Source organism: Clavelina lepadiformis, chromosome 3 (genome assembly GCF_947623445.1).
Source record: "Clavelina lepadiformis chromosome 3, kaClaLepa1.1, whole genome shotgun sequence".
Lineage (NCBI taxonomy): Eukaryota > Metazoa > Chordata > Ascidiacea > Aplousobranchia > Clavelinidae > Clavelina > Clavelina lepadiformis.
The window spans coordinates 19309022-19330965 of record NC_135242.1 but is presented as its reverse complement, the minus strand read 5'-3'; the positions used below and the strand labels follow the sequence as shown (position 1 = coordinate 19330965).

Sequence of the window (21944 nt, the reverse complement as noted above, 5' to 3'; positions counted from 1 at the left end):
CGCTCATATTCAAACAATTACCGCCAGCATATGCGGTCTTTATGACAGATATGTTCCTTGTGTAATACCTCACACGAGTAGTGCACAAGCGAATTATTAAATGTCATAATATGACTATGGGCACTAATAGCTGAATGTATCATAATACGGTACTCATTGTCATAAATTCATACAACGGGAATTGTAACTTTTAAACAATAATTTTGCAGCTTCACACTTAGGCTAACTTAAGACCGCAGGCCATTTTAAATGTAAGCCTACGGTAATGTAGAACCAACACAAAACATAACTAATACCGGTAGCTTACCGGTATAGTTATGACACCTTTGGCCGTTTAAAGAGCTAAACTGAAACGAACAATATAAGTCGTCCCTACAAACAGGCCTTATCTGCAAATACGACAAATCATGATTCATGACAGATCATAAAACTGAGCAGCACAATCGACAATCGGCAGCAGCAATCGTATGATTTTCGTAGAAACCCAGTCAAGCGTATACTTAACATCACATGACGTAATTTCATGCCGTGGTTTGACATCCGGGCATTTTGAGGAAAGCAAGAGTGGGCACGCTACGATCGCTACACAATGAAAGGAAAATTAACTTGTGACTAAATCGCCTGGATTAATCTTAACTAAATGGATGTTTCGAAACATGATCGGCTCGGTAGCCGAGTGATTCGAACGTTGGCGTTCGCAATAAATGCTCAGGTTCCGTGTTCGATACCCAGTGGTGCCATACCGTTGTAATGCCCTTGGACAAGACAGTAACGATACTTGCCTGTTCATTGGACCTGATAGGAAGTTTTAAATTTGGGCAATACTAAGAAACTATCAAAAAACAAAATACAACAATCGGAATTTGCATAAAGACCAGCTCGGTAACAGCGACTCGAGCGATCAGGAATCATCGCCAGGTAGTCGTGCAAAGACTTTCCTCAGTGAGAATAAACGTCATCATACCATAATTACTTAAAAACTTTGTTAAATTGTGTAATTCATCATAAAATTTAGTTCTTTATTAAGTATATATCTTTGTAAGTTTATAGCCCAGGGCTGGGCAAACTTGTTCAATGAAAGAGTCACTTGCGGAAAAATATAAACACCAGCGAGACGCAAAATCAGTAATGATTGTCAATTTGGTTATTATAATATTAGTAGTCATTTTGGGATATTACTTTTTAGCTAGAAGACCCATAAAAAACATGTCGGCGAGGCGCACTTTGACAACCTTTGCCATTGAGTATAGAATCTATACCTGAAAACAATGTCGGACTCTATGTCTACTGTTACGTCATAAACGAAATGCTGGCCTAAATAAAGAAAAAATAGACAGAAACGTTCATAAACGGTACTCTTGGTAGCCTTTACAATTTTTTTGGAATTTTACGATTCGACTAGAAGAGCCACAAAAAACATGCCGGAGAGCCGCAGTTTGCCCACCCCTGTTATTGCCTATACTCGATTCAATGGCGTACGCCGAATATTTTGGGAAGCGTTGGAGAGGTATTGTGAGAATACAATACATTTAATGATAGTTACAAAAAAAAATTTGCATGTAAAGTGTACGAATAAGATTGGTTTTAACCAGGGTTAGGGTAATCGTAATCGTTATTCGTAATCGATTATACCATTCATTAGAATTTTATTGGTAACTGAATTTTATTCAAATAAACAGAGTCGTAATGACTCGAATTCGTGACTTGACCCGAGTCACTTTTTACAAAGATTTGGCTTGACTTGCGACCTTTTTTTAAAATTAAGTAAAAAACCTTATTTGAGTCAATATTTAAAAAGACTCGACTTGACTTGAGTCAGTTCTTGTGAATTAGATTTCAGCAATAGGTAAAAGTGATTTATTATTCTTTTGTTCAAATACATTAAGATGTAACTTGAAATGAAGCTCTGTTTGTTTACGGACACCAGCAATGATTCCAATACGCACACCTGCACCCGCACTGTGCAGCGTTCTAGCCCGACACGGTTCCATTGATGATTAACGCCAAGAGTGAATAAGAGAGAGAAACAACAAACGATTGTTTGCACTTTTCACCATCAGGTTGCGGGTACATTTGAACTTGGAGTCATCAATGTTGCGGGAATGGTTTTCGTTTGGCGCTAGCTAGTTACAATCAAAAAGATGCGGCCAACTGAAACGAACTAAATGTGAAAATGTATAGCAACAAAATATAGACATCTTATTTGATGTTTATGCCATTAAATACCAAAATGTAGCGTTTACACATAAAATTCCAGTACAGATTTAAACAAATTATAATTTTTCAAACAGGTACACTGGCCACGGAAATATATAAAATTGCATACACGGACGCATTTTTTCTTCCATGTTTTAAATTTCAAGATTATCTCCTTTGGCAAACAGTGAAAATAACACTGCATGCGAGAACCTTACCGAGACCAAACATCTGCTAAGTTGAAAACAAAGCATCATTTCAACTTTTTATTTGGTAGAAACCAGTAAACAAAATTAACAAACAGGATATGCAGTATGAGTAAAGATCAGTGGTCATGTTTTCAGTGAAAAGCGAAACGACTGCCGTTGTGTTATAAGTTTAAATGCTTTTTCTCTTCTATATTTCTTACAGAAAGGAAACTGTTTACCGAGTAGGCATAGGCGCTATACCTAAAATTAGGCTATAGTGTTGTTATTGTATTTATCTTGTTAGCTAAGCTGCTGTATATTTGAAAACAATAAAGGGTCATCTATCAAACCATGCGCAATTTGCTCCAGCCAAAGGGTTATAGGTAAGGCCTTAATCATGTTTATTTTTATAAGTTATAACATCCACTTCGCATCGTTTCCGCATCCGAGAATTGTGTTAGGGTAAAAGGTGGGCTAAAACATTATCTTCATATGTGATACAGCGTAAAATAATATCATTTATCTAAAATATTCAGTATAGAGTATAGGCTTATAGCCTTCGCAATGTTTTTTTTAGTGTGAAGTGTACCAAATTTTTTCGTATTAACTTGTTACGTCTACCAGTTGAAGCAGCCCGTTTAGAATAGTGACACTTCGAGAATGTCACCTATTCAACAATTTCAGCAAAAACACTTTTGTCTTTTTTTCTTGCTGCTAGCTCTATCTTGTAAGATAATATCGAATTTATTTTTGAATTTGTGTGTGTCTGGAGTTTTAATTGGGCCTATTTGTCTTAACCTATACGTAACAATGTTTATAAAAACTTACTTTGTATGTAAATTTTGTTGTTACTGGCTGCAGCATTTTATTTTTGGATACAGATTTGCAAGCAAGCTTTGCCAAAAAACCGAAACCGAAGTTGCAATGCCCAGATTTCAACATTAAACCACCACCGGCGCTTACTGAAGTACAAGGAATATGCAAGTGTACATGGGCGTTCAACGTTTCTGAGAACAAAATGTTTGTGATTAATATAATCCAAAAAGGTCCAGGTATGCCCAAGGCCAAGGGTAAAGCTCAACCCGAAGCAAGCCTGATTTTACCAGATGGTATATTTTTTTTTTTTTATTAGAGCGTAAAAGTGCTGTAGTCTGTATGGGAATTGGTCTAACTCTAACGGGACCTTACATGTGGCGCAGTTGAATATTCATTAGTTTTTCAATTTTCTAAACAGTTGTATGGGCTACCTATAAATATGATGCACTCAACGACATTTTTGGATAAACCTATTTGTTTAGGAACCAACATAACGCTCATGTCAAGGTATATGTCAACTTTCAAGCTATGTTTTGTCAATCCTACGTGCAGCAAGCAAGCTGATCAGCAGAATTGTAACGGAACCTTTTTCTGGACAAAAACACCTCTTCAGCTAACTTACGTTTTCGCTCAGCAGAAACCGAAAAGAAAGACACTGCCGCCTATTACAGTGCAAGTGTCAGTGACTGTGTTAACAATACAATGTAGAACAAGTAAGGCGATATAGTGTCGTTACTGGTATAGGCAGGGTTGCCATACCGTCCTTATTTATAAGATTTGTCCTTATTTTAAAAGTCCGTGTCTTAGAAAATATGTTTGTCCTTATTTCTAAGAAATGTCCTTATTTTCACTTTCGTCCTTATTTTTAGGGCGGATGTGGGCACTTTTGTCCTTATTTTGGGCATTTTGTCACTTTACGATACCATTTTGTACCAAAAAGATATCAAAATTATGAACATGCAGATAGTGTCTTGTTTTTTTTTTTTTTTTTTTTTTAGGAACATTGGTTGCTTTCTCTTGTTGTACACTGTTTAAGGTGGTATTCCTCGTTGATTTTCTAGTCGTCCTTATTTTTGAGTTGAGACTGATGGCAACCCTGGGTATAGGCCTTTTGCTTTTTGGAGCCTTTGAAATGGCAAATAAGAAATATGCGTACACTTCTATATTCATTTAAAGCTAACAAATAGTTTTTTAACAAAATAAAATCCTTGTGTAAAATATAATTTAAAAGCACGATGTTATTTTCCTGAGGTTTTATGGATTCCGATTATAATTTAACGACCAAAGTAAACACTGGGCAAAAAGCGACCACAGTAGGAAGCAAAACTCCAGCATTAACCAGTGAGCAAATCCATTTATTTCATTATTATCAGTATCGAAATTCCACAGTCGTTGTATGCATTCATATATAAACAAAGCTTTGAAGGCTGCTAGATTAACAATTTATATAATTTTAATATCTTGACAAAAAATATTGATATTTTTCAGCCAATAATTTTGCAAACAACCAGAAAGAACCACCGAAAAATGTTTGGACTATCGTCGCACTTGTACTTGGGTTATCGTTCCTTGTTACTTTAACCATTTTTTTGTCGTTATATTTCAAAAGGTCAGTGTGATTTTGCCCTTAATACTTATTTATTGGGATGCTTAAGTTGTAGCTATATTGTAGCCTACTCTAGCACTTTTTGACAGAAAAGTATAGTTCAATCTTGCATTTTGCAAATATCAGAACCAGTTGCAACAAAAGCAGCAATGTTGAAGGCACCAGCACCATTATACATAATGAAGTCTTATCGCATGCGAATGAAGTAGAGCAGTCGGCCACCAACAATCCAGTAAATGCAATAAATGAAGTAAACAGAATCTATAACACTGTTGATGACGTCATACCAGGATGTAACACCAGTAATACACACGCTTATGATGAGGTAGAAATTTTCGAAGGCGATGTAATGTATAACCATCTGACAACATATTCTCACAATTCAATGACTGAGACTGCTAGAACGATTCCAATTAAAGACAATGGCAACGAAAATGTTATTGTAGCCAACATTTTGTATCAGTCGTCTTTTGACGAAGATCTCGAGAAACGTGACGCCTAAAAGAGCCAAATCTTGTATTTCTCTATTTAAACTTCTCTCCAAATCTTACCTTATTTACTGTTTATTTTGGTTTACCAATTATTTAGTTGCTACTACACATTGTCCTGCATATACGTAGACTATACGATGACGAAATATTTTATGTATTGGAGTTAGTTACGGTACGCTACATTGTTATAGTTTGCGATAAAGTTTGTTTGGCGAGGAAATCTGTTTTCAATTGATATCATTTGCATTTGGAAAAACCACTGTCGCATATCAATTAACTTTACTCAACCAACGGAACTTTTATGCAGTGTATCAGCAAAGGATGAACTGAAAGACTGTTAAACGTAAACAAGCGGATATAACTCATCATTATGCGAGGAAGTGGAGAAACTCTGTGGTTTATCATCATTGATCAATGATACCACTTAAAACCATTTGCAATTTGAATCATTCATTAAATTATATTTAAAACTATTATATTTAGATAAAGTATATCGTTTGCACGCAAGAGTTCTATTGCTTTCCAGATGAATTTTACTTTCTCATATTTTCAGTGAAATCAAATATTTTAGAAACGTAAAGATACCTTTGAAGAAAGGCGTAAAATGCCAAAAGGAGTTGCATTAAAATGTATATAGAATTGATCAAAACATATAATACAAGTTTTTCTGTATACGTAACATTATAAGGAAAAAATCTGTTGGTCTTTTTCATCAGCACGTCTATTGCTGCTACGGTATGGACGTTCTGTGGATTTTAAAGGTGTAGCCTACACATTACACAATATATAAAAATATATATCAGCGGTAAATTTCTGATATTTTTAAATACTTTTACAAATTCAGGTTCATTTTTGTATTGAATTAATTTAAGTAACTTAATTGGGCATCAGATTGCATTAAATAAAACTTTAACATTACCGTTATTAACTAGTAAGGATTTTTGTTACGAGATGATTTGGAATATTTCAGTGTTGAATTAAAGATAGGCACTCTTTCTATATTACTAAGCAGTTGATAGCACCACGACTCAGCAAGTGTTTTTCCAGGCTCTGATACGTTCAGAGATGTTTTCTTAATATCTCGCAATACTGTATGCTTATACCTTGCTGCCTCTACAATAGTTTGTGGACATCGATGCTTGCAGACGGCCCACACGGAAAGTATCATAAGAAATTTCTCGTGTTAAATGACTGTGCTTTCTATATCTACACCAGTGTTTTTCTTTGGCTAAATACTGCCGCCCACGTGTACGTCCACTAAACACCACGAAAACCTGGCAGCATATAGAATTCTGCTGGGTTATTGTTTGCTAATAAATATAGCATTACCTTGAAATATTGTATTGGCAAAATTTACTATTACATGCAAGAAGAAGTTCTAGTTCAACTATATGCAGTATCAGGATCGAGTATTAACGAATATGACGTTATGAGCAGTAGATCTTTTAGTGAGTCCTTCTCATTCAAACGTTCATATTGACGTAACCTATACATAAATTAGCTATATTGACCACAAGGAATATGGAAAAACGTATATTAAAACGTATCTTCTATACTTAAATTTCTATACAGATAAATAATGACATCTTGTTACTTTTCAAGAATAAAACAGGAATTAGGGACTATCAGTTACAGAAACAGGCTTCAAGGATTGTTATAGGCTGGTGTCTGGTTTTCCAGAACACAAACACCTATAAAATTTATACTCGACGCTAATTGTTGGATGTACCTATGACATTATACCACATTATATTATACCAAAAGGCGCAGTATATGGGTGATATGTTTTGATATGGAAAGCTTGACATTTTGTTTCAATACTTTAAGTTTAAACTTTAAAGGTTCACTTTATTACGTAATCTGCTTGCTTAACCGAAATTTTGACCATACACTGTCGGTCGATTTGTAATCTGCTAAATACACATACCTCAGTAGTTCTTAATTCCGCCAAATCTGTATGGTATAGAGCGCTTGGTGAAGATTTTTGTTCCAGAATTATATGATGGAAATATGCTTCATGCTCATCTTTCTACTGCGTAAGTTTGTTTAAAATCAGCTATGCTGGGCTTTGATGTAATCAGGGATCCACCTATCCAGTGTTGACAATTTTTATAGTTTCTGCCGGCAATTAAACTACGTTTTATAAAAATGGGTTAAACGCAATATTTATGGAGTTTTTTACCACAATAAAATGTTGTTAATATAGGAATTCAGGATGCAATTGCTGCCGCCACATGTCAAGGACAACAAGGTAACACAATTATATACCCTAATACTGTTTTTGAGTATTCGAAGCACGGAAGCAATTACCAAAAAAGCCAAAAGTGTGAATGGATATTTGAAGCCACCGCTGATGATGTACTATTAATTCGAATATTCGACCTCAACCTACATGGCGACAAATGTAGAAACAATTTTACACTTCCAGACGGTAATTTTATTTTTCCGCAGAGTGTTTTTTGCAGTAGCTTTCGTTTTGGTTTGAAAATTTTTAAATCTAAAAATTATAATGTAATAAACTACAATGTTTATCGTGGGTATTGCCCAGTATTTAAAACTTGCTGCTGATCACTGTTCTTTAATAACAATTAAATATAACTCTCATTGAATTCAGGTCAAACACTATGTTCCAGCTCTGAAAACTTAAATGCAGTATACTGCTACAAAAGCTTAGAATGTCAACTTCCTGAAAATCTTGTTGATGAATGCAAATCGGCTAAAATCGTAAACGATGAGCGTTTACCCAAGTTGATCTACCGTTCCGCTGGTGGTGACACTCAGAACAGAATTAAATTAAATACGAGTACAGTACAATGCAAATCTCGTAAGTTACTTGTTTATTTCCGTATAACTGCTTGTAAAATAGTATTTGCTTGACATATCAAATGCGCGATAAACTAAATTGCGTTCATCGCCTTCAAGAGACATTGAAATAGCAAACGGTGCTAATCATTAACGGGTTAACAATATCAAATCATTGAAAAAGGTTTGTTATTTTTCCCTTTTTAAGCTTTGAAAATTCATTTGCTTTGGTTAATTCATTGTCCATTTAATTATCTGCTGTTGTTTAATAGCGTTAAACTGTTAACTTTTCCGTGGCCAAGTGGGTGTAGTTACTGTACTTTGGCACAACGCACATATGGCCACAAAAGCATTGTGGTGTCATGGAAATTGACTAATAGTTTTAAAACGTTACCAGCAGTCGATCTACATCTGCTTGATCATCATACATATCTATGCAACTATATTCTCTGCTGCCTGTATCCACCAATATTTACTTAAAAAACAATCTATCGCTTGTCATTATAGAAGTTATCAATTGTTTGTTAGATTTAGACTGCTTATAGAAAGAAGGAAAACTTGCCTATATACTTGCCTTAGGCAAAAGCATCAACTTAAGGTAAATGGTCAATATTTTGCAGCCGATAAAACTTAATGCTTCTAATAAAGTATACGTTTCACCTCAATTAAATATATGCTGAGAATACAAACAATCCGCATTGTGGAAAGAAATTCTAAGCTTACCATTGGAAACACTGTTCTTCCTTCAGCTAATGGGACACTTGTAATTCATCATAAAAACAACATGAACTTACACTAAAGATATGAAAGTGTTGTTGGAAATGACCTATGTATAACGTATTTAGTTAGTGAGCTTAAGGGCATCATGAACGTGTAACTTACCATATTGTGCGTGTTACATGCAGTAGTTACTGGTGGTAACCAAGATAACCGTGGACCTCAAGGAAGTAATAACAGTGCTGCTGTTGCCGGCGCAGTAGTGGGGGCGACTGCGGGTATTGTGCTTACTACTCTTCTTGCATGGTGCTTCATCAGGTGTGTTTGAGCGAATCATTGTTAAAAGTAAATGAATATTTCTTGAAAATTACCAAATCGATAAAACTTTTCATATTAAAAAAATTGATGGTTTATGCAGGCATAAAAAATTCAAAAACCAACCCGAAAATGCGAGCCATTCAAGCAAATACAATAATCGGATAGGTTTTGGTAACATTGCTTACGCCATCGCTGACGACGTTATTGGAACAGAAGGTCCAACGTTTGAAAACTTTGAGGTCAGCGGAAGGAATTTTAAAGCACACAACGCTTATGAAATGGTTCAACCTGAAATCACGTATGCTACAGTGGATGACCATGATGGATTGGATGAGACCCACGTTAACGCAACGACATCAAAAATGGTTGTAAACGAATTGTACCACTCTCGGGATAATCGAACCAGAAGACAAATCGTAGATAACGAACTGTATAATCTCAACGACAATGACGATAAAACAGTTGATAAAAATCAGTATTCTACCATTGGTGATACTGAAAATGAGTTGGTAGAAAACCCTTTGTATCAAGGTAGTTTTTATAACCAAAATGATTCACTGAAATGAAGCTGTTTTGAGCGTATTCTTATATCCCATATTAAGGAAGCGAAGTATAACCAAGATAAAAACGTCGTTCAAAAGTCATATTGCCGCTTCTACTCTATTGTATAGCATATTTTATTTTAGTCAATCTATTGTAATCGGGACAATATAGACTGCTTGCAAAATTTTCTTAACCTGTACTAGAGTGATAGGTGTTGCAGTTTATCACGTGCTTGTACTATAGTCGGCCGACATGTGGTGTAACGACTGAAAATAGCACTCACGCAACTGTGTGGTTATAGTCTTGCCAATTTTTTTACGGTCGATCTAACGTTTCTATATCAAGGCAAAGCTTTTAAGAAAACAGTAATTGTCAATGGAATATCCTGTGTAGGCGAAGTTTTGTTTGTTACTATTTATGTATAGACCTACTCCACACAAACGTGACCACTCATCATATGTTAACCATACTGTATATATTTGGTGTCGATTTGAACTTTGGTTGAATAAGCACGAATTGATCGGAAAGCAAAAGGCAGGAAATAATAAAAGAGTATGAGTGTAGTGTGGACAAGAGCTGTTACGTAGAAAAGAAACTCTCAATGCTTTTAAGAGACATTATTTAATTTTGTGTGGGAAATATGATAACATTATTTTTGAAGACGCAGCGGATGTTAAGTAACACTTCCTGCTTGCAACATAATGAGAACAAAGAAATTGCCTTCAGCGTGGTTTTGTGTTCAATTGCAAACTTAAGATGACCAAGATATTATAAGTCATTCGCTTAGTCGCGTTATATCTACAGATTTTTTCACAGTTAGCTGGTAGCCTATGCATAGTTAGGCGAAAATGGGAGGAAATTTATCGTGTAATAGTACAAGTTTAGCCGAAGGAAACTATTCGTTTTCGGCGTATAACGTTTTGTCAGAGGACGATTCCTGCTTTTGGACAATTGAAGCAAATGCAACAGATATGTTGCAACTTAGTTTCCACAAGGAAAGGGCAAGTAAAACCGGAGCGCCATGCAATGAATTCTTTCTTCTTCCAGGAGGCATGTTTAAAACCGAAAACATATCATAATTTTGCAATGGTAGATCTATATCAAAATGAGTGTGTTGTAGGCCTACCATTGCAAGCATAGTATGCTGTATAAGATAAGCTGTAGTTATGCAGGCCTACTGTATCATTTATGCTACGTTTAGAATTATCTCCAGAATATGCAATTAGTTTATTTAAAAAAATTTTTGATACACATTTTCAAAAAAAGCAAATGCATTGTTAATTTGTTCAGGCGAACACAAGAAAGAATGTTTGAATCAAGAAAGCGTGTATTGCTTCAAAAGTGAGCAGGGAAGTCAATGTCTTCTAAGCAGCAATGGCCACAACTGCTCGTCTATAGACAACTGGGATTCCCCAAAACCTAACTTAACGTTTGCAAGAGAGGGATACAACTTGTCAGATGAAATAATCAAGTTAAACATAAAAATTTTCCAAGGATATTGCTCTTACAGTAAGTAGGATATTTTTTCTGACACAACCTTGTCACATTTTTCCAACAGCCTACATCAATCCACAACCATCATAAATACCTAAGTAAAACTTGGTTTTGTACAAATGTATAGTACTAGGTACAGTACTTTAGATTTGAATTACAAAATGCTTCGCAGAAGACGAAACTCAGTCTACAAAGGACTTTAAAACTGGACCCGTAATTGGAGCTGTGGCGGGGTTATTTGCTATCTTGCTTACACTAACAATCGCTTGCGTTGTTACCAGGAAGTAAGTACTGTAGTTATACCATTACTACAGAACGCAAAAGTGCAGGCAACAAACCATGCAAACTATTGTTGAATATGATATTAAATGTAGACATGTTGCTAAAGTTGAATCATTTATACACGCTTCTTTTAGACTTAGAAACGGAAAAAAGAAAAAAGAAATGGCTCCAACAAGCTACAATCAAAGTACTGTAGCATTCCATGCTTATGAGAGTATAGATGATGACGTCGAAGAATACAATCCTTCCGTTGATCGAAATTACTCTGTCCACGACAATGGTTACGAACCTGTTGCAATGGAATCTCGTTCTTTGGAGTTTTCTGACAGGGATAGAGATGAAAATGAAACTTTGCAACAACAGACTAGTGCCGAAATAGTTCAAAATCAGCTGTATGAAACACTCGGTAATATCGGAGACACTTAAAGCCTTGTGAAATTATGAACCCGCAAAACACGTGCATGATTTCATCCATCCATATAATTTCATCCATCCAACACGAGCGTGTATCGTTTTAGCTTCTTTTTTAATCTTGCGCTATATGAGTCAGACAGAAAACAAGAAGATGCACATCCGTGAGTCAATCTACCGAGGTGTAATGAAAACTATAGGCCTATAGCTTTTGCCTATATAAGTGGGGGTTAGTGTGCTGAAAAAGTAGGTGGTCATACAGCTCATAGATTTATAGAAGTATAGTTACATTTATTGCAATGTTTATAAGTGTCCAAAATTTTAAAGTGTTTATAGAGGCCTACATAAGCCTATACACTGTAGATTTGTGACGTACAGTGCCACCCGAGGAAGCTTTTAAATGTATTACAATCAATTATTATACGCGATTTGGATAGGTGCGTTTTTCTTGTTTGCTCACTGTTTAAAACGATTCTAGTTTAAACATAAGAGACACCGTCACGAGAATGAAGAACGTTTTTATTTTGGTTAGATTTCTGATATTGTGCCTCTTCAGCACTTTAGTCGCCTGCGAGTCTTGGACGGATACACACTTCTAAACATCTAAGGAATCTAACAAATATATTGAAGTTATTTAGTGAAAACCCATCGGGAGCTCTACACGTATTAAAACTTGGATATGGGTTACATTTTTTTAGAATAAAAGTCTGTTTGCAGTGCGAGTAATATACACTTTGGTCAAAAGGAAGTTTATTAAGATATTTCTTAGAAAACTGTTCCTGAAATGAGGTGACGGCCGAAAGCTTCAGTATACTATGGTGGCCGAGGCATTGCACCCACAAGGAATTACACTCACACAGGATTGCACGCGTGCGACATTGCATTTATAGCCCACAACAAGATGTTACATCAACAAAAGGAAACATCCAGCAAACGATGATGAACCTTTTCCAGGTTTTTCGGCAGTCTATTTTCGAAATGGAAGAATTCAAACTAGGCCTATTTAATAATTATAAAATATTTTCAAAAGCAAAATAAAGATATCTTTATACAAGCACATAAACAATAATAAAGACCAATAAAACACGTCATTTATAGGCTGCTCTTTCGGTCAAAATTTAGCACAAAACCTTAATTAGATTTATGCAAACCAACGAGATATAGGCTATACTAATTAACTACATATAAACCTCATGTGAGTGCAGTTATATCCCATGTGGATGCAATTACACTATGGACCGCATACCACACACAACGAGTCCTATTATACACCAAAGCTTCCAATGTTTACAAAAATCTCCGAGAACCGTTAAAACCTCCGCAATGAGTCGGTTTCGAGAGCTCCAGGTATTCGTTTCAAAAGCTTTCACAATTTCAAAAGCACAACAAATGAGATCAACAGTGTATTAAAAACCAAATGTAATTTTTGGCTCCTTTTTTGCAAAGAATGAACTGCAAAGCTCGATTGCATATCGTGGTTTAAAACTAATTGCATAAATTCTTCGACTAACAAAAGAATAGTAGATTGACAGGGGACATTTTATAGCCCATTGTCCTATTACACCAATTAGGCTTAATCAAAGTATAAAACAGGGACCATCAACCCTAGGAGAATGTTCCCAATATACCGGATATGGCATTTATTAGTGACGTTTCTGTGAGTGCCGTAATGGTAGTATCATGTCACCGCTATCTTTGTTCACTTTAACATGAGCTTAGTTTTACAGTATAGGCCTACATTTGAAAAACTATGCTTAACATAACTAAAAAAGCTGTGGAGAAGTGTATCGCCGGCTAACTCGTACTTTTGTTACAGTGAGTCACCGCCCCAACCAAGCTTACAAGTGCTCTCTGTCGGTTAACATTTGACGTTTCGTCTTATAAGCCTGTAATTCCATATGGGAATTTGTGCTCTGTTTGCACGTTGGAGTTTAGTATTTGCAAAAACTTTAATCTTACTATAAATTGAATAGAAAATTTAAGATGCCGGGTGGAAAAAGATATGAAAAAAAAAATTGCCCGTGACAGTTCATGTATTTGTGATCGTATGATGATGACCATCTTTTAGTTTACAAATGGCATCATATGTTCAAACTTTTTATTTTACTTATTTCATGTGTTATTTTAAAATAAGCGTATTTTGGTCCAACACATTTTTAGTAAATTCTGCATTTGTAAATTTAAATTAAAGAATGAAGGAAATCAAATTTTAAAAATGCTGCAAAGCCCTATCCACAGACTTACACTTTTAATCACGACTATGTAGACGTATCTATGAAACAAACTTTATAAACACTTTTCACTCAGACTTTGTTAAAACCTGTAATTAGTCAAAACTAATTAAAGGCGCGGGGCAAGGAAGTATTTTGCGTCTACATAACAACCTCTAATACTGGCTATTATGTATACATTTTAATAGTGAAACGCTTTATTTTTTTATCAAGCTTGTAAAATTGAATTGAAGACAATGTCGGCAAAAACAGTTGCAATCACATAACAAAAATTATAACAGGTGATTAGCTTGGCAGCTGGCGTAAATCCAGAATATTCGCAGAAAACGGATGAAACAATTCATGGAGCATTGGTGCAAAAAAACGATCATAAATAAGAGGAAAGCGAAAACCTTTTACAATGGACAAAGGCTAGTTAGCAACTATCACATAACGCCAACGAACTATACGACCAAGGTCGTTTGCAAACAGTATCACTGTGATGTGCTTGCTGTCGTATCCTCTAAAATGCGCTACTGCTGCTATTTTCTTTGCTCTGGTCGGAGCGTTTCATGTTTCGCCTTGTCTTTGCTGCCACACTTTCGCATCCCTCTATGTATTGTGGATGTTGCTCTCCTTTTTTCTTTGAGCTCTGTTTCTTCAGGGACTGCCTTATCGAGCCCGTGGATATAGGCAATCGGGAGCAAAAAACTCTGCGAACCGCGATTCGCATCTCCGGAAAACGCCAAAAATAAACCCAGGGATTCACCATGGAGTTAAACAGCGATGCTGTGAGGAGAATTTTGGCAGTCAGGACGTATCTCTTGTCCATTTCACCATACGATATGAGAAAGAGCAATCCGAGAGGTATAGTGCTAACTAGGAAGAGAACGAGGATGATGATGAGAGTCCGAAGGAGCTTCATGTCTCTCTTGTTCGTGTTCTTAGCCAGGGCTTTCCTAATCGATTTCGAGAAGTTTCCATTTGACCCCAAACGGGTGTTTCCTTGAGTGCGTGCTCCGTCTTCCCTTTGTTGCTTAGCGTGCGCCCGGAAGAATCTGGCACTGATCATTTTCTTCCTCCAGTACGTCGACTGCAAGTCGGAACTTGCGCTCGTCTTGTAGATATGGGTAGACTGCTTTCTGCCATCCCCCGATGGGCTAGATGACTTACATCCGAAGCTGGACTGCACAGAGCATATTTGGTGATCTGTTAATCAACCAAAATACCAGCATTAAAACTCCATTGTCGAACAGTTTTGTTAGATTAAAGTGTGCAAACAGACTTCATAAAATATATTCACCTCTGTTGTTTTCGTTGACGCCGTTGGGTGTCGCTCGAAGTTCGTTTTCAGTAGTGCTAACGCAGGTGCTACTGGTGGAGGGGCGGCTGTTATTTGTAGGCTTCACATTCTTCGTCGATTTTCGGACATAGTAATAGATTTTAGCGTACAAAACGCATGGAATGAATGGCATTACGAGCAAGACAAGTCCCAGGTAAAGCATGGATCCCTTTGTAAAAGGTGGGTTAATCTGTGAAAATAAACGAGACTTATAAAATTTCAAGCTCGACAAAACACAGGGCTAAATTTGTGTTCAGTTTGTTATTTTTTATTTCAAACATAAACGTGCTGTAAAGTGTAGTATCTCCTACAAAACGATAAAACATTTCCGAAACTACTGTAAGTGCGAACTGTTCCAAAGTGGATTTCGTCAATCACAGATAAATAATACGGAAAAGAGATAAATGCTTGCATAGATAAAATGTAATGCAACGTGGTGCCATTGTACACCCATCAGCATACAAGGAATGAAGACTGCATCATCAATATTAAAACTCACCAAGGAAAAACAGCAAGGAAGTACATTACGGGCTAGCGCCAATATTACAACCCGTTGAGTCATAAAGGCATCCAGCCACCGGTTGTAATAAAAACTGTCCCAACCTGTCAATCGTGGTTAAAAAGGTGACCGCAGTTTGTGTATGCGGTTTTGGTTACTTCACAATGGTTTTCTGTGAAATCATAATCTTCACTGTCATCCAGTGATGTTTAAGGGCTTATAAACAAAAAAATCTGAGTCACGCAGTAAAAAGGTGACAAAACGGGCCTTAGAGTACAATGGCAGAGGACAATTGGGTTTGTGAAGCAGCAAAGCTAGGCTATACGTGAGCAAGAAATGAAGCGGATACAACGGCCAATTAATTTTGTAAAAACAACACTTAAATCACCTACTGAAGTGAGCAGAAAAGTGAGATTTATAAACGCAAAATATTTGAAACGCAAACAAGTTTCAGCCAGAATTCTGCCAGCGGCAAACTATTATCGCAGAAAGCACCGAATCTGGCCGACGATCGTTTCTGTTTCAACACAGGGTTGTGGCTGTGTAAAAAACAACATATGCAGGAATGATAACATTCCACTGCAGCATATAGTAGAATCACTGAGCGCCTAATTGTCCTGATCGCGATAAAAGAATAAAGTACGCATACATGCAACTTTGCAACCAAACAAAGTTACCGCGTAATACCGATGTAGTATGATAGCAAATCTTGATAACGTAAAGTTTTTAAACCATAATCACTGACGTCATTCCAAAGTGTGAGCTTATGTGCAGTCACTCAACATTCCATAAATCCAAAGTTCCTTAAACTGTATGCTTAGTTACCATATGACTTGGCAGTGTCATTAGAAAGCAATTACCTGCGAACATTCTTCCAACGGCTCGCAGACCATGTAAAACACGTCACTTGTGCTGTTGACCGGAACCTGACAAAAGCAGGTGTTGACGCAATTCCATTTGGTAACTACAGGAATAACATACGTCAGAATGGGCATTAACCACGTGATAGCGATACCGGTCCTTATCAACCTGAAATGGAAACAAACGTGTCAACAAACAGCATCAAAAGGTTTGATTGGATGATTTTTGTAAACAACCCAGCAATGTTATGCTATAGTATTAGCAGATATGCTTTTGTAGAAGAATAGTTTGGTGAAGTTTTTCTAACATTCTCCTCTTCACTAATCCCTATAATATTCCTTACACAAATGCATTTTTCAAAATGACATTAAGTGGACTAAGGCACCGTGGAGACCTTAAATGACTCCATAAGGTAATCCGTTATCCTGTTTAATCTGGCCATAGTTAACAGTTTGTTATTTATGCACATGTTGCCAGTCAGACGCGACTTTGGCGACCTTTGGTGGTCTCGTTTATCAACAACAGATTTTTAGAGATTAAGGCAACAAAGTGACCGGATAATTATTAATCAAAAGATTTAATTTTGATAAAGTAACACAATTATACGATTGATACAGATACGGGCTGTCAGTATTCACGATAAAAGTGATATTTCATATCAGCCGTAACAGACATCGACTCCCCTATAACTTAAAAGGTTGTCACTTTTACGACCTTACACAAAGTTTGGCTTCGATTCATTCATAACAACTTTGAGCCGGTGTTGTTTAACAAGGTGTTAGTAACGGCTGAAATAATCACTATCAGAAATAATGAACGTTTTAAAGTCCACTTCCTCCCCATTTGATTTTCTCGTATAGTTAAACATGGCCTTAGATGGCCTCATGTTGATAAATAAATACATTCCACACAAAATATCCAACAGCAACAGACAAAAACGCGTCCTAAGAATCAGTTTGTCACGATTTAAAAACAGGTAGCCAGTGATAAACCAAAGACACAAATACCACATGAAAACTATTGCACCAACTTTGATTAAACGGTAACGTGATCGAATTGTTTCCGTGGGAAGCACAGAGATGCAAGTTAGTGTATTAATTAATTAATTTACCGAATAAACAGTTCACGCAAACTGTTGTTTGCATATTTATTTACTACATACTGTGGTTTCGTGGGAATCCTTGTAGAAAATCGGATGATCAAACGGACAACAAAGATGCCATTATTTCCTTTTTTATTGTTAGCTCAACTATGACATCATAAGGTTGTCGATAATTTGCGTCGCCATTTAATTTGATAACATGACGAGATTACGCGCAGTCACACTCCCCCGACACCCTACAGGATTAAATTAGGAAAACCCATAGCGCCAGTCGAAAAAGCGTCTAAGAACCTAGACCCTCGTTAGCATTAATTGGAAAGGAGACGACAGGACAATTCCCAATTTCCCATTGACAAGTGCACTCCTGACCCTAACGATAACAGTTGCCTTCAAAAGGTTTTTAACCTTGTAACTTCGTGAAAGTAGAAATGTTTTTAACATGTATCGTAAACCGGCGTTCCAATACCTTTTTCTCTTTTGGTTTCCCCATCTATCGCTGTTCCGTCGCCCTCTGGAAGACATCCCACCGGTTCCCTTTGTGACGTAACAATAGCGATCCACCGCGATCACAATTTGGCTGAGCATAGACGACCAGACCGTTACTGTCCAGATGCTTTTCTGGACCAGTTCCGAGATCGGAGTCCGAAAAGGAAGGAGTTCCTGGACAAGAAAAGCACATCAAAGTTTACTTCAATGTTCTTGAAGAAATGGTTAATTTAATGGTTAAATGGTTAAAGAAACTTAATTCAGTCTTCCTCAGTTACTTTAAAAGAACAAATAGCTTATGTCAAGCTTCCACTAAACAGTAAAATATTGAGTAATTTTTTGGTTTCAAACTCCCCACTGTCTCATTTATCTAGCCCATTTTACTTTGCGCGTACTATCTTAGGTTTAGTGTAGGTACACGGGTTTGGTTGCTATCGCAAAATAATAATTTATTTTATTATACTATCTTATTTACATGTAATGTGTCATCCGATTCCCGCATTTCATGAAGGACGATTCCACTAATTTTCAATCTTTTACTTTGCAATAAAATTTGAAGAAAAGTGTTAAATTCTCTCATCACGCAAAACCCAGGCAGAGTTGATGTCTATGTATTTCTGTTTTTAGTTTCCAAGAATTTGTAACCATGTTGATCTGACTCCGATTAGGGTGTGATGTAAGAAACCGATAGTGTTGGCAATATCTGAATATGCGACTGTGGTATTATCACGAAACATCAATCATTGTAAACTGCATGTGTGCTTCGATAATAATCTTGCGGTTATTGACCATTAATTCCTTATCCTTTTGAGTTTTGACTACCATACAATTTTTTGCAACTTATTATTTATCTAAAATCTCTTTAGTTTGAGTCTTCTCCGCTGACAATTCGATACACTTCCAATCTTTGATGATGTAATATAAATAGATGTTGTTTTTTAAAGCCATCATATAACATAACATGTCCGTATACACCGGTTAAAAACTGTATATACATCGTTTTAAACGCTTCCATTAATCGCAGATAAGTACGTATTACACATTAAATTTTTTCGACAGGTAATAATCATAATCCACATATTCCTGCATTAGCCACAAATAAACGTCAAAACTCACTTCCTGTAGACAAAATATCCAAAGTAGAAGCAATCCTGCAAGCATGTCGGCAAAGGCAAGATTGCAGATGCAGAAAAAAGTTGCTTTGTGCAACTTCCTGCCTCCGCACAATATGACGATGATGACCACCAGGTTCGTGATTCCGATGACAGTTCCGGTGACCGACGCGATAATCTCGAAAGACCCGGCAGCCGCATTGTCTTGCTGACAGGGCACCCTTTCGAATCCGTCCGAAAGGTTTATAGAACCTGCCGGCGCAAAAGACCGCTTCATCAACGTTTATCAAAATGTATTCTAGCGATGATAAAGCAGCAGCAAGCTCGACGGAAATAGTCGTATAAAAAGTCCATAATTTGTTACTGCGACTGCAAGATGACCGTCGGTAAAGTTTTTATTACGTTTCAGTATAAATTTAACGTTGGCCCCTTCATGCGGTCGTTGTCCGACAGTTGGTCCATGCATTTCATTCCACTCAATTGTTTAAGATACGTAAAAGCAAGGTTCGAAGTAGGCTATAACCGGATTTACTTGGGATCACAAGGGATCTAGCTTAACGTGTTTGCTATTTGACCATATATTAAGCTGCATTTATCGTGACTAGCCTATATACTTATGACGTTTTAACAAATATAGAGAAGAGAACTTGGTAATGTTAAGCATTCGCAATTGGAAGTCTTAAATTACATAAGCCCAATATACCTTGCCTTGACTGACTATTAATGTATAGAACTACATCTACATAAAAACTCCTTACCTGCATTTCCAATTTCCATCGAAAAAAATCGTTCGTCTTTGGTAATATTTCGTTCCATGCTGGTTAGTCTTGAATAAAAATGTTGATCAGAGTGCGACAGTATAAGTAAAACAAACGCTTATACCTGTTGATCAGGTATAACAGGAAAATTCAAATAATGGTTTTGAAAGGATTCATTCGACTCTACTTACCACTACCAGTATACACTACAATTATGCCAAATGGCAAACAACCATCGCAATACGCAATCGTTTCGAAATCTAGCAATTTGCAGGACGGAAATTGGATCGTTTTTTGCGGTCAATCTATCACGGAACAAATAAGTAATAACCAATTCTATAGCTCTGTTAGGTAACATATACTAAGCAGTATATGGCGCAATGCATAACCTGATATCAGTCACCGCCTCACTTTAGACCTTAGAAGGAACTCATGATTAGGATCAGCGCCAGAGAAAGATGCTTTCCAAACGTGATTTAAAGCTTCCTCGACAAACAGTGCGTTCGTTTGATACAACTTCCTTATGGCTTAAATTCAGACAATTGATTATCATTTTAATTAAAATAATTTAAAATGTAAATGACAAAATGATAAACTGTCATGTGAGTATTTCGCGATCTGACTCATTCTTGAAAACAGAACTTTTCAAATTTCCTTATAAAGCATAGTATACAATTCGAAGCAATTCTCTCGTAAAAATAGCAAAGATCGCATTAAAACCATTGAAGTAAATAATTTTATGACGTTTCGAAATCGAATGGGCAATTGGCTTTTAATGGCTTCACAATTCATAACATAAAGTCACTGATCGACGCCATTAATTGCCTTGGACTCGCGTCTGGCGCGCGGCTGCGCTTGACTGAAAAGCAAAAACTGTCACTCAGAACCATTGAGTCGGGCATAGCACTCAAATTCCCAAATGCTTGACCTACAGAATTACACTAATACTTTAAACTGTCCGGAATAGATTTCGTTTCAGCGTTCAAACAGCGTCGGGGTCTGAGCTATTCCTGGACAATAACTGACTTGGTACATGGCTTCGGAAAATACCATTCGGAGCTACGTCGTTGGCTGACGGAGGTGATTTAGTGTTTGTCCCATTTGATGATTTTCCCTATTTCTTGCAGTGCTAGTCACCAGGCAATTACAGTAAAATATTAAACGTTTTAGAACGTAGATCGGTCTTGCCTTGTCAATAATGTTATGTCTCATGCGAGGCGGTTTTTATCTAATCACTTATGCCCACACAAAACAATCAAACATTATGATTAAATCTGTTTCTTTTCCTGCCTACGTTATTTTTTATAAGTACGATAGTCCAACGCTAGCCACGTTATATCATCAAAACACGCGTAAACACTGGAATACATCAGCAAAACAACCTCTTGAACTAATTCTGTTTTTTCTTACATCATACTCAATGGTTACTTAATCTAAGATTAAAAATGTAACGCAATGCTGTATAGTAGTAATTTATTGACGAGTTAAATTTGCCATGCCTTCAAGATGGTCACTTAGAAGCCTTTCTTATGATCGTTACTAAAATAATTAATAATCTATTCGGCGTATGAAAGGATTTAACACTATCGAGGCGATTTCTTTTTTTCTGCGGGCAGTGACAGACTAATTTCGTGAATTTTCTTCAGCTTTGTTTTAGCGAGTGAGCCCGTGGCGTTGACATCAATGCTATCTGAATAAAAATCTTCGCCA

The 21944-nt window shown here is 36.6% G+C and overlaps 4 protein-coding genes across 6 annotated transcripts; 3 read left to right on the top strand and 1 right to left on the bottom strand.

Annotated features, from left to right (window-relative positions):
* The first annotated feature begins 2622 nt into the window (after positions 1–2622).
* LOC143450167 (uncharacterized) lies at positions 2623–6221 on the top strand. Of its 3 annotated transcripts, none has more exons than XM_076950606.1 (6): positions 2623–2767; positions 3266–3493; positions 3683–3913; positions 4452–4541; positions 4689–4809; positions 4933–6221. In XM_076950606.1, the coding sequence occupies exons 2-6, from the start codon at positions 3403–3405 to the stop codon at positions 5306–5308; spliced, it is 909 nt and encodes a 302-aa protein (XP_076806721.1). In that variant the 5' UTR covers positions 2623–2767; positions 3266–3402; the 3' UTR covers positions 5309–6221. The 3 variants fall into 3 exon arrangements, with proteins under 3 accessions (XP_076806721.1, XP_076806718.1, XP_076806719.1); XM_076950603.1 differs by lacking the exon at positions 2623–2767 and adding an exon at positions 2907–3111; XM_076950604.1 differs by lacking the exons at positions 2623–2767; positions 4452–4541 and adding an exon at positions 2907–3111.
* A 651-nt stretch (positions 6222–6872) lies between these two features.
* On the top strand, positions 6873–10221 carry LOC143450168 (uncharacterized). The gene is made up of 5 exons (XM_076950607.1): positions 6873–7333; positions 7504–7728; positions 7912–8121; positions 9005–9134; positions 9235–10221. Exons 1-5 carry the CDS (start codon positions 7297–7299, stop codon positions 9698–9700), a joined length of 1068 nt encoding a protein of 355 aa, XP_076806722.1. The 5' UTR covers positions 6873–7296; the 3' UTR covers positions 9701–10221.
* Positions 10222–10358: 137 nt separating this feature from the next.
* Positions 10359–12583, top strand: LOC143450169 (uncharacterized). The gene is made up of 4 exons (XM_076950608.1): positions 10359–10727; positions 10968–11186; positions 11344–11455; positions 11588–12583. The coding sequence occupies exons 1-4, from the start codon at positions 10526–10528 to the stop codon at positions 11877–11879; spliced, it is 825 nt and encodes a 274-aa protein (XP_076806723.1). The 5' UTR covers positions 10359–10525; the 3' UTR covers positions 11880–12583.
* A 1691-nt stretch (positions 12584–14274) lies between these two features.
* Positions 14275–20698, bottom strand: LOC143450276 (uncharacterized). Its single transcript, XM_076950755.1, has 6 exons — positions 20235–20698; positions 19481–19728; positions 18345–18538; positions 16776–16944; positions 15378–15606; positions 14275–15283 (listed from the first exon to the last, which is right to left on the bottom strand). The coding sequence occupies exons 1-6, from the start codon at positions 20290–20292 to the stop codon at positions 14598–14600; spliced, it is 1584 nt and encodes a 527-aa protein (XP_076806870.1). The 5' UTR covers positions 20293–20698; the 3' UTR covers positions 14275–14597.
* Positions 20699–21944: the final 1246 nt, after the last annotated feature.

What these genes read in the sequence shown, in the direction of transcription:
- LOC143450167 (XM_076950603.1), top strand. Translation starts at nt 3,045, where the DNA reads ATGTCACCTATTCAACAATTTCAGCAAAAACACTTTTGTCTTTTTTTC. An exon ending in CTTGCTGCTAGCTCTATCTT is followed by an intron (nt 3,112 to 3,265) that starts GTAAGATAATAT and finishes TTTTGGATACAG; the next exon opens with ATTTGCAAGCAAGCTTTGCC. An exon ending in TTGTCGTTATATTTCAAAAG is followed by an intron (nt 4,810 to 4,932) that starts GTCAGTGTGATT and finishes TGCAAATATCAG; the next exon opens with AACCAGTTGCAACAAAAGCA.
- LOC143450168 (XM_076950607.1), top strand. Translation starts at nt 7,297, where the DNA reads ATGATGGAAATATGCTTCATGCTCATCTTTCTACTGC. An exon ending in CATGCTCATCTTTCTACTGC is followed by an intron (nt 7,334 to 7,503) that starts GTAAGTTTGTTT and finishes TTGTTAATATAG; the next exon opens with GAATTCAGGATGCAATTGCT. An exon ending in CAATTTTACACTTCCAGACG is followed by an intron (nt 7,729 to 7,911) that starts GTAATTTTATTT and finishes CATTGAATTCAG; the next exon opens with GTCAAACACTATGTTCCAGC.
- LOC143450169 (XM_076950608.1), top strand. Translation starts at nt 10,526, where the DNA reads ATGGGAGGAAATTTATCGTGTAATAGTACAAGTTTAGCCGAAGGAAAC. An exon ending in ATTCTTTCTTCTTCCAGGAG is followed by an intron (nt 10,728 to 10,967) that starts GCATGTTTAAAA and finishes TAATTTGTTCAG; the next exon opens with GCGAACACAAGAAAGAATGT. An exon ending in GCTTGCGTTGTTACCAGGAA is followed by an intron (nt 11,456 to 11,587) that starts GTAAGTACTGTA and finishes CGCTTCTTTTAG; the next exon opens with ACTTAGAAACGGAAAAAAGA.
- LOC143450276 (XM_076950755.1), bottom strand. Translation starts at nt 20,292, where the DNA reads ATGGAACGAAATATTACCAAAGACGAACGATTTTTTTCGATGGAAATT. An exon ending in GGAAACCAAAAGAGAAAAAG is followed by an intron (nt 16,945 to 18,344) that starts GTATTGGAACGC and finishes TTTCCATTTCAG; the next exon opens with GTTGATAAGGACCGGTATCG. An exon ending in CGTTGGAAGAATGTTCGCAG is followed by an intron (nt 15,607 to 16,775) that starts GTAATTGCTTTC and finishes TTATTTTCACAG; the next exon opens with ATTAACCCACCTTTTACAAA.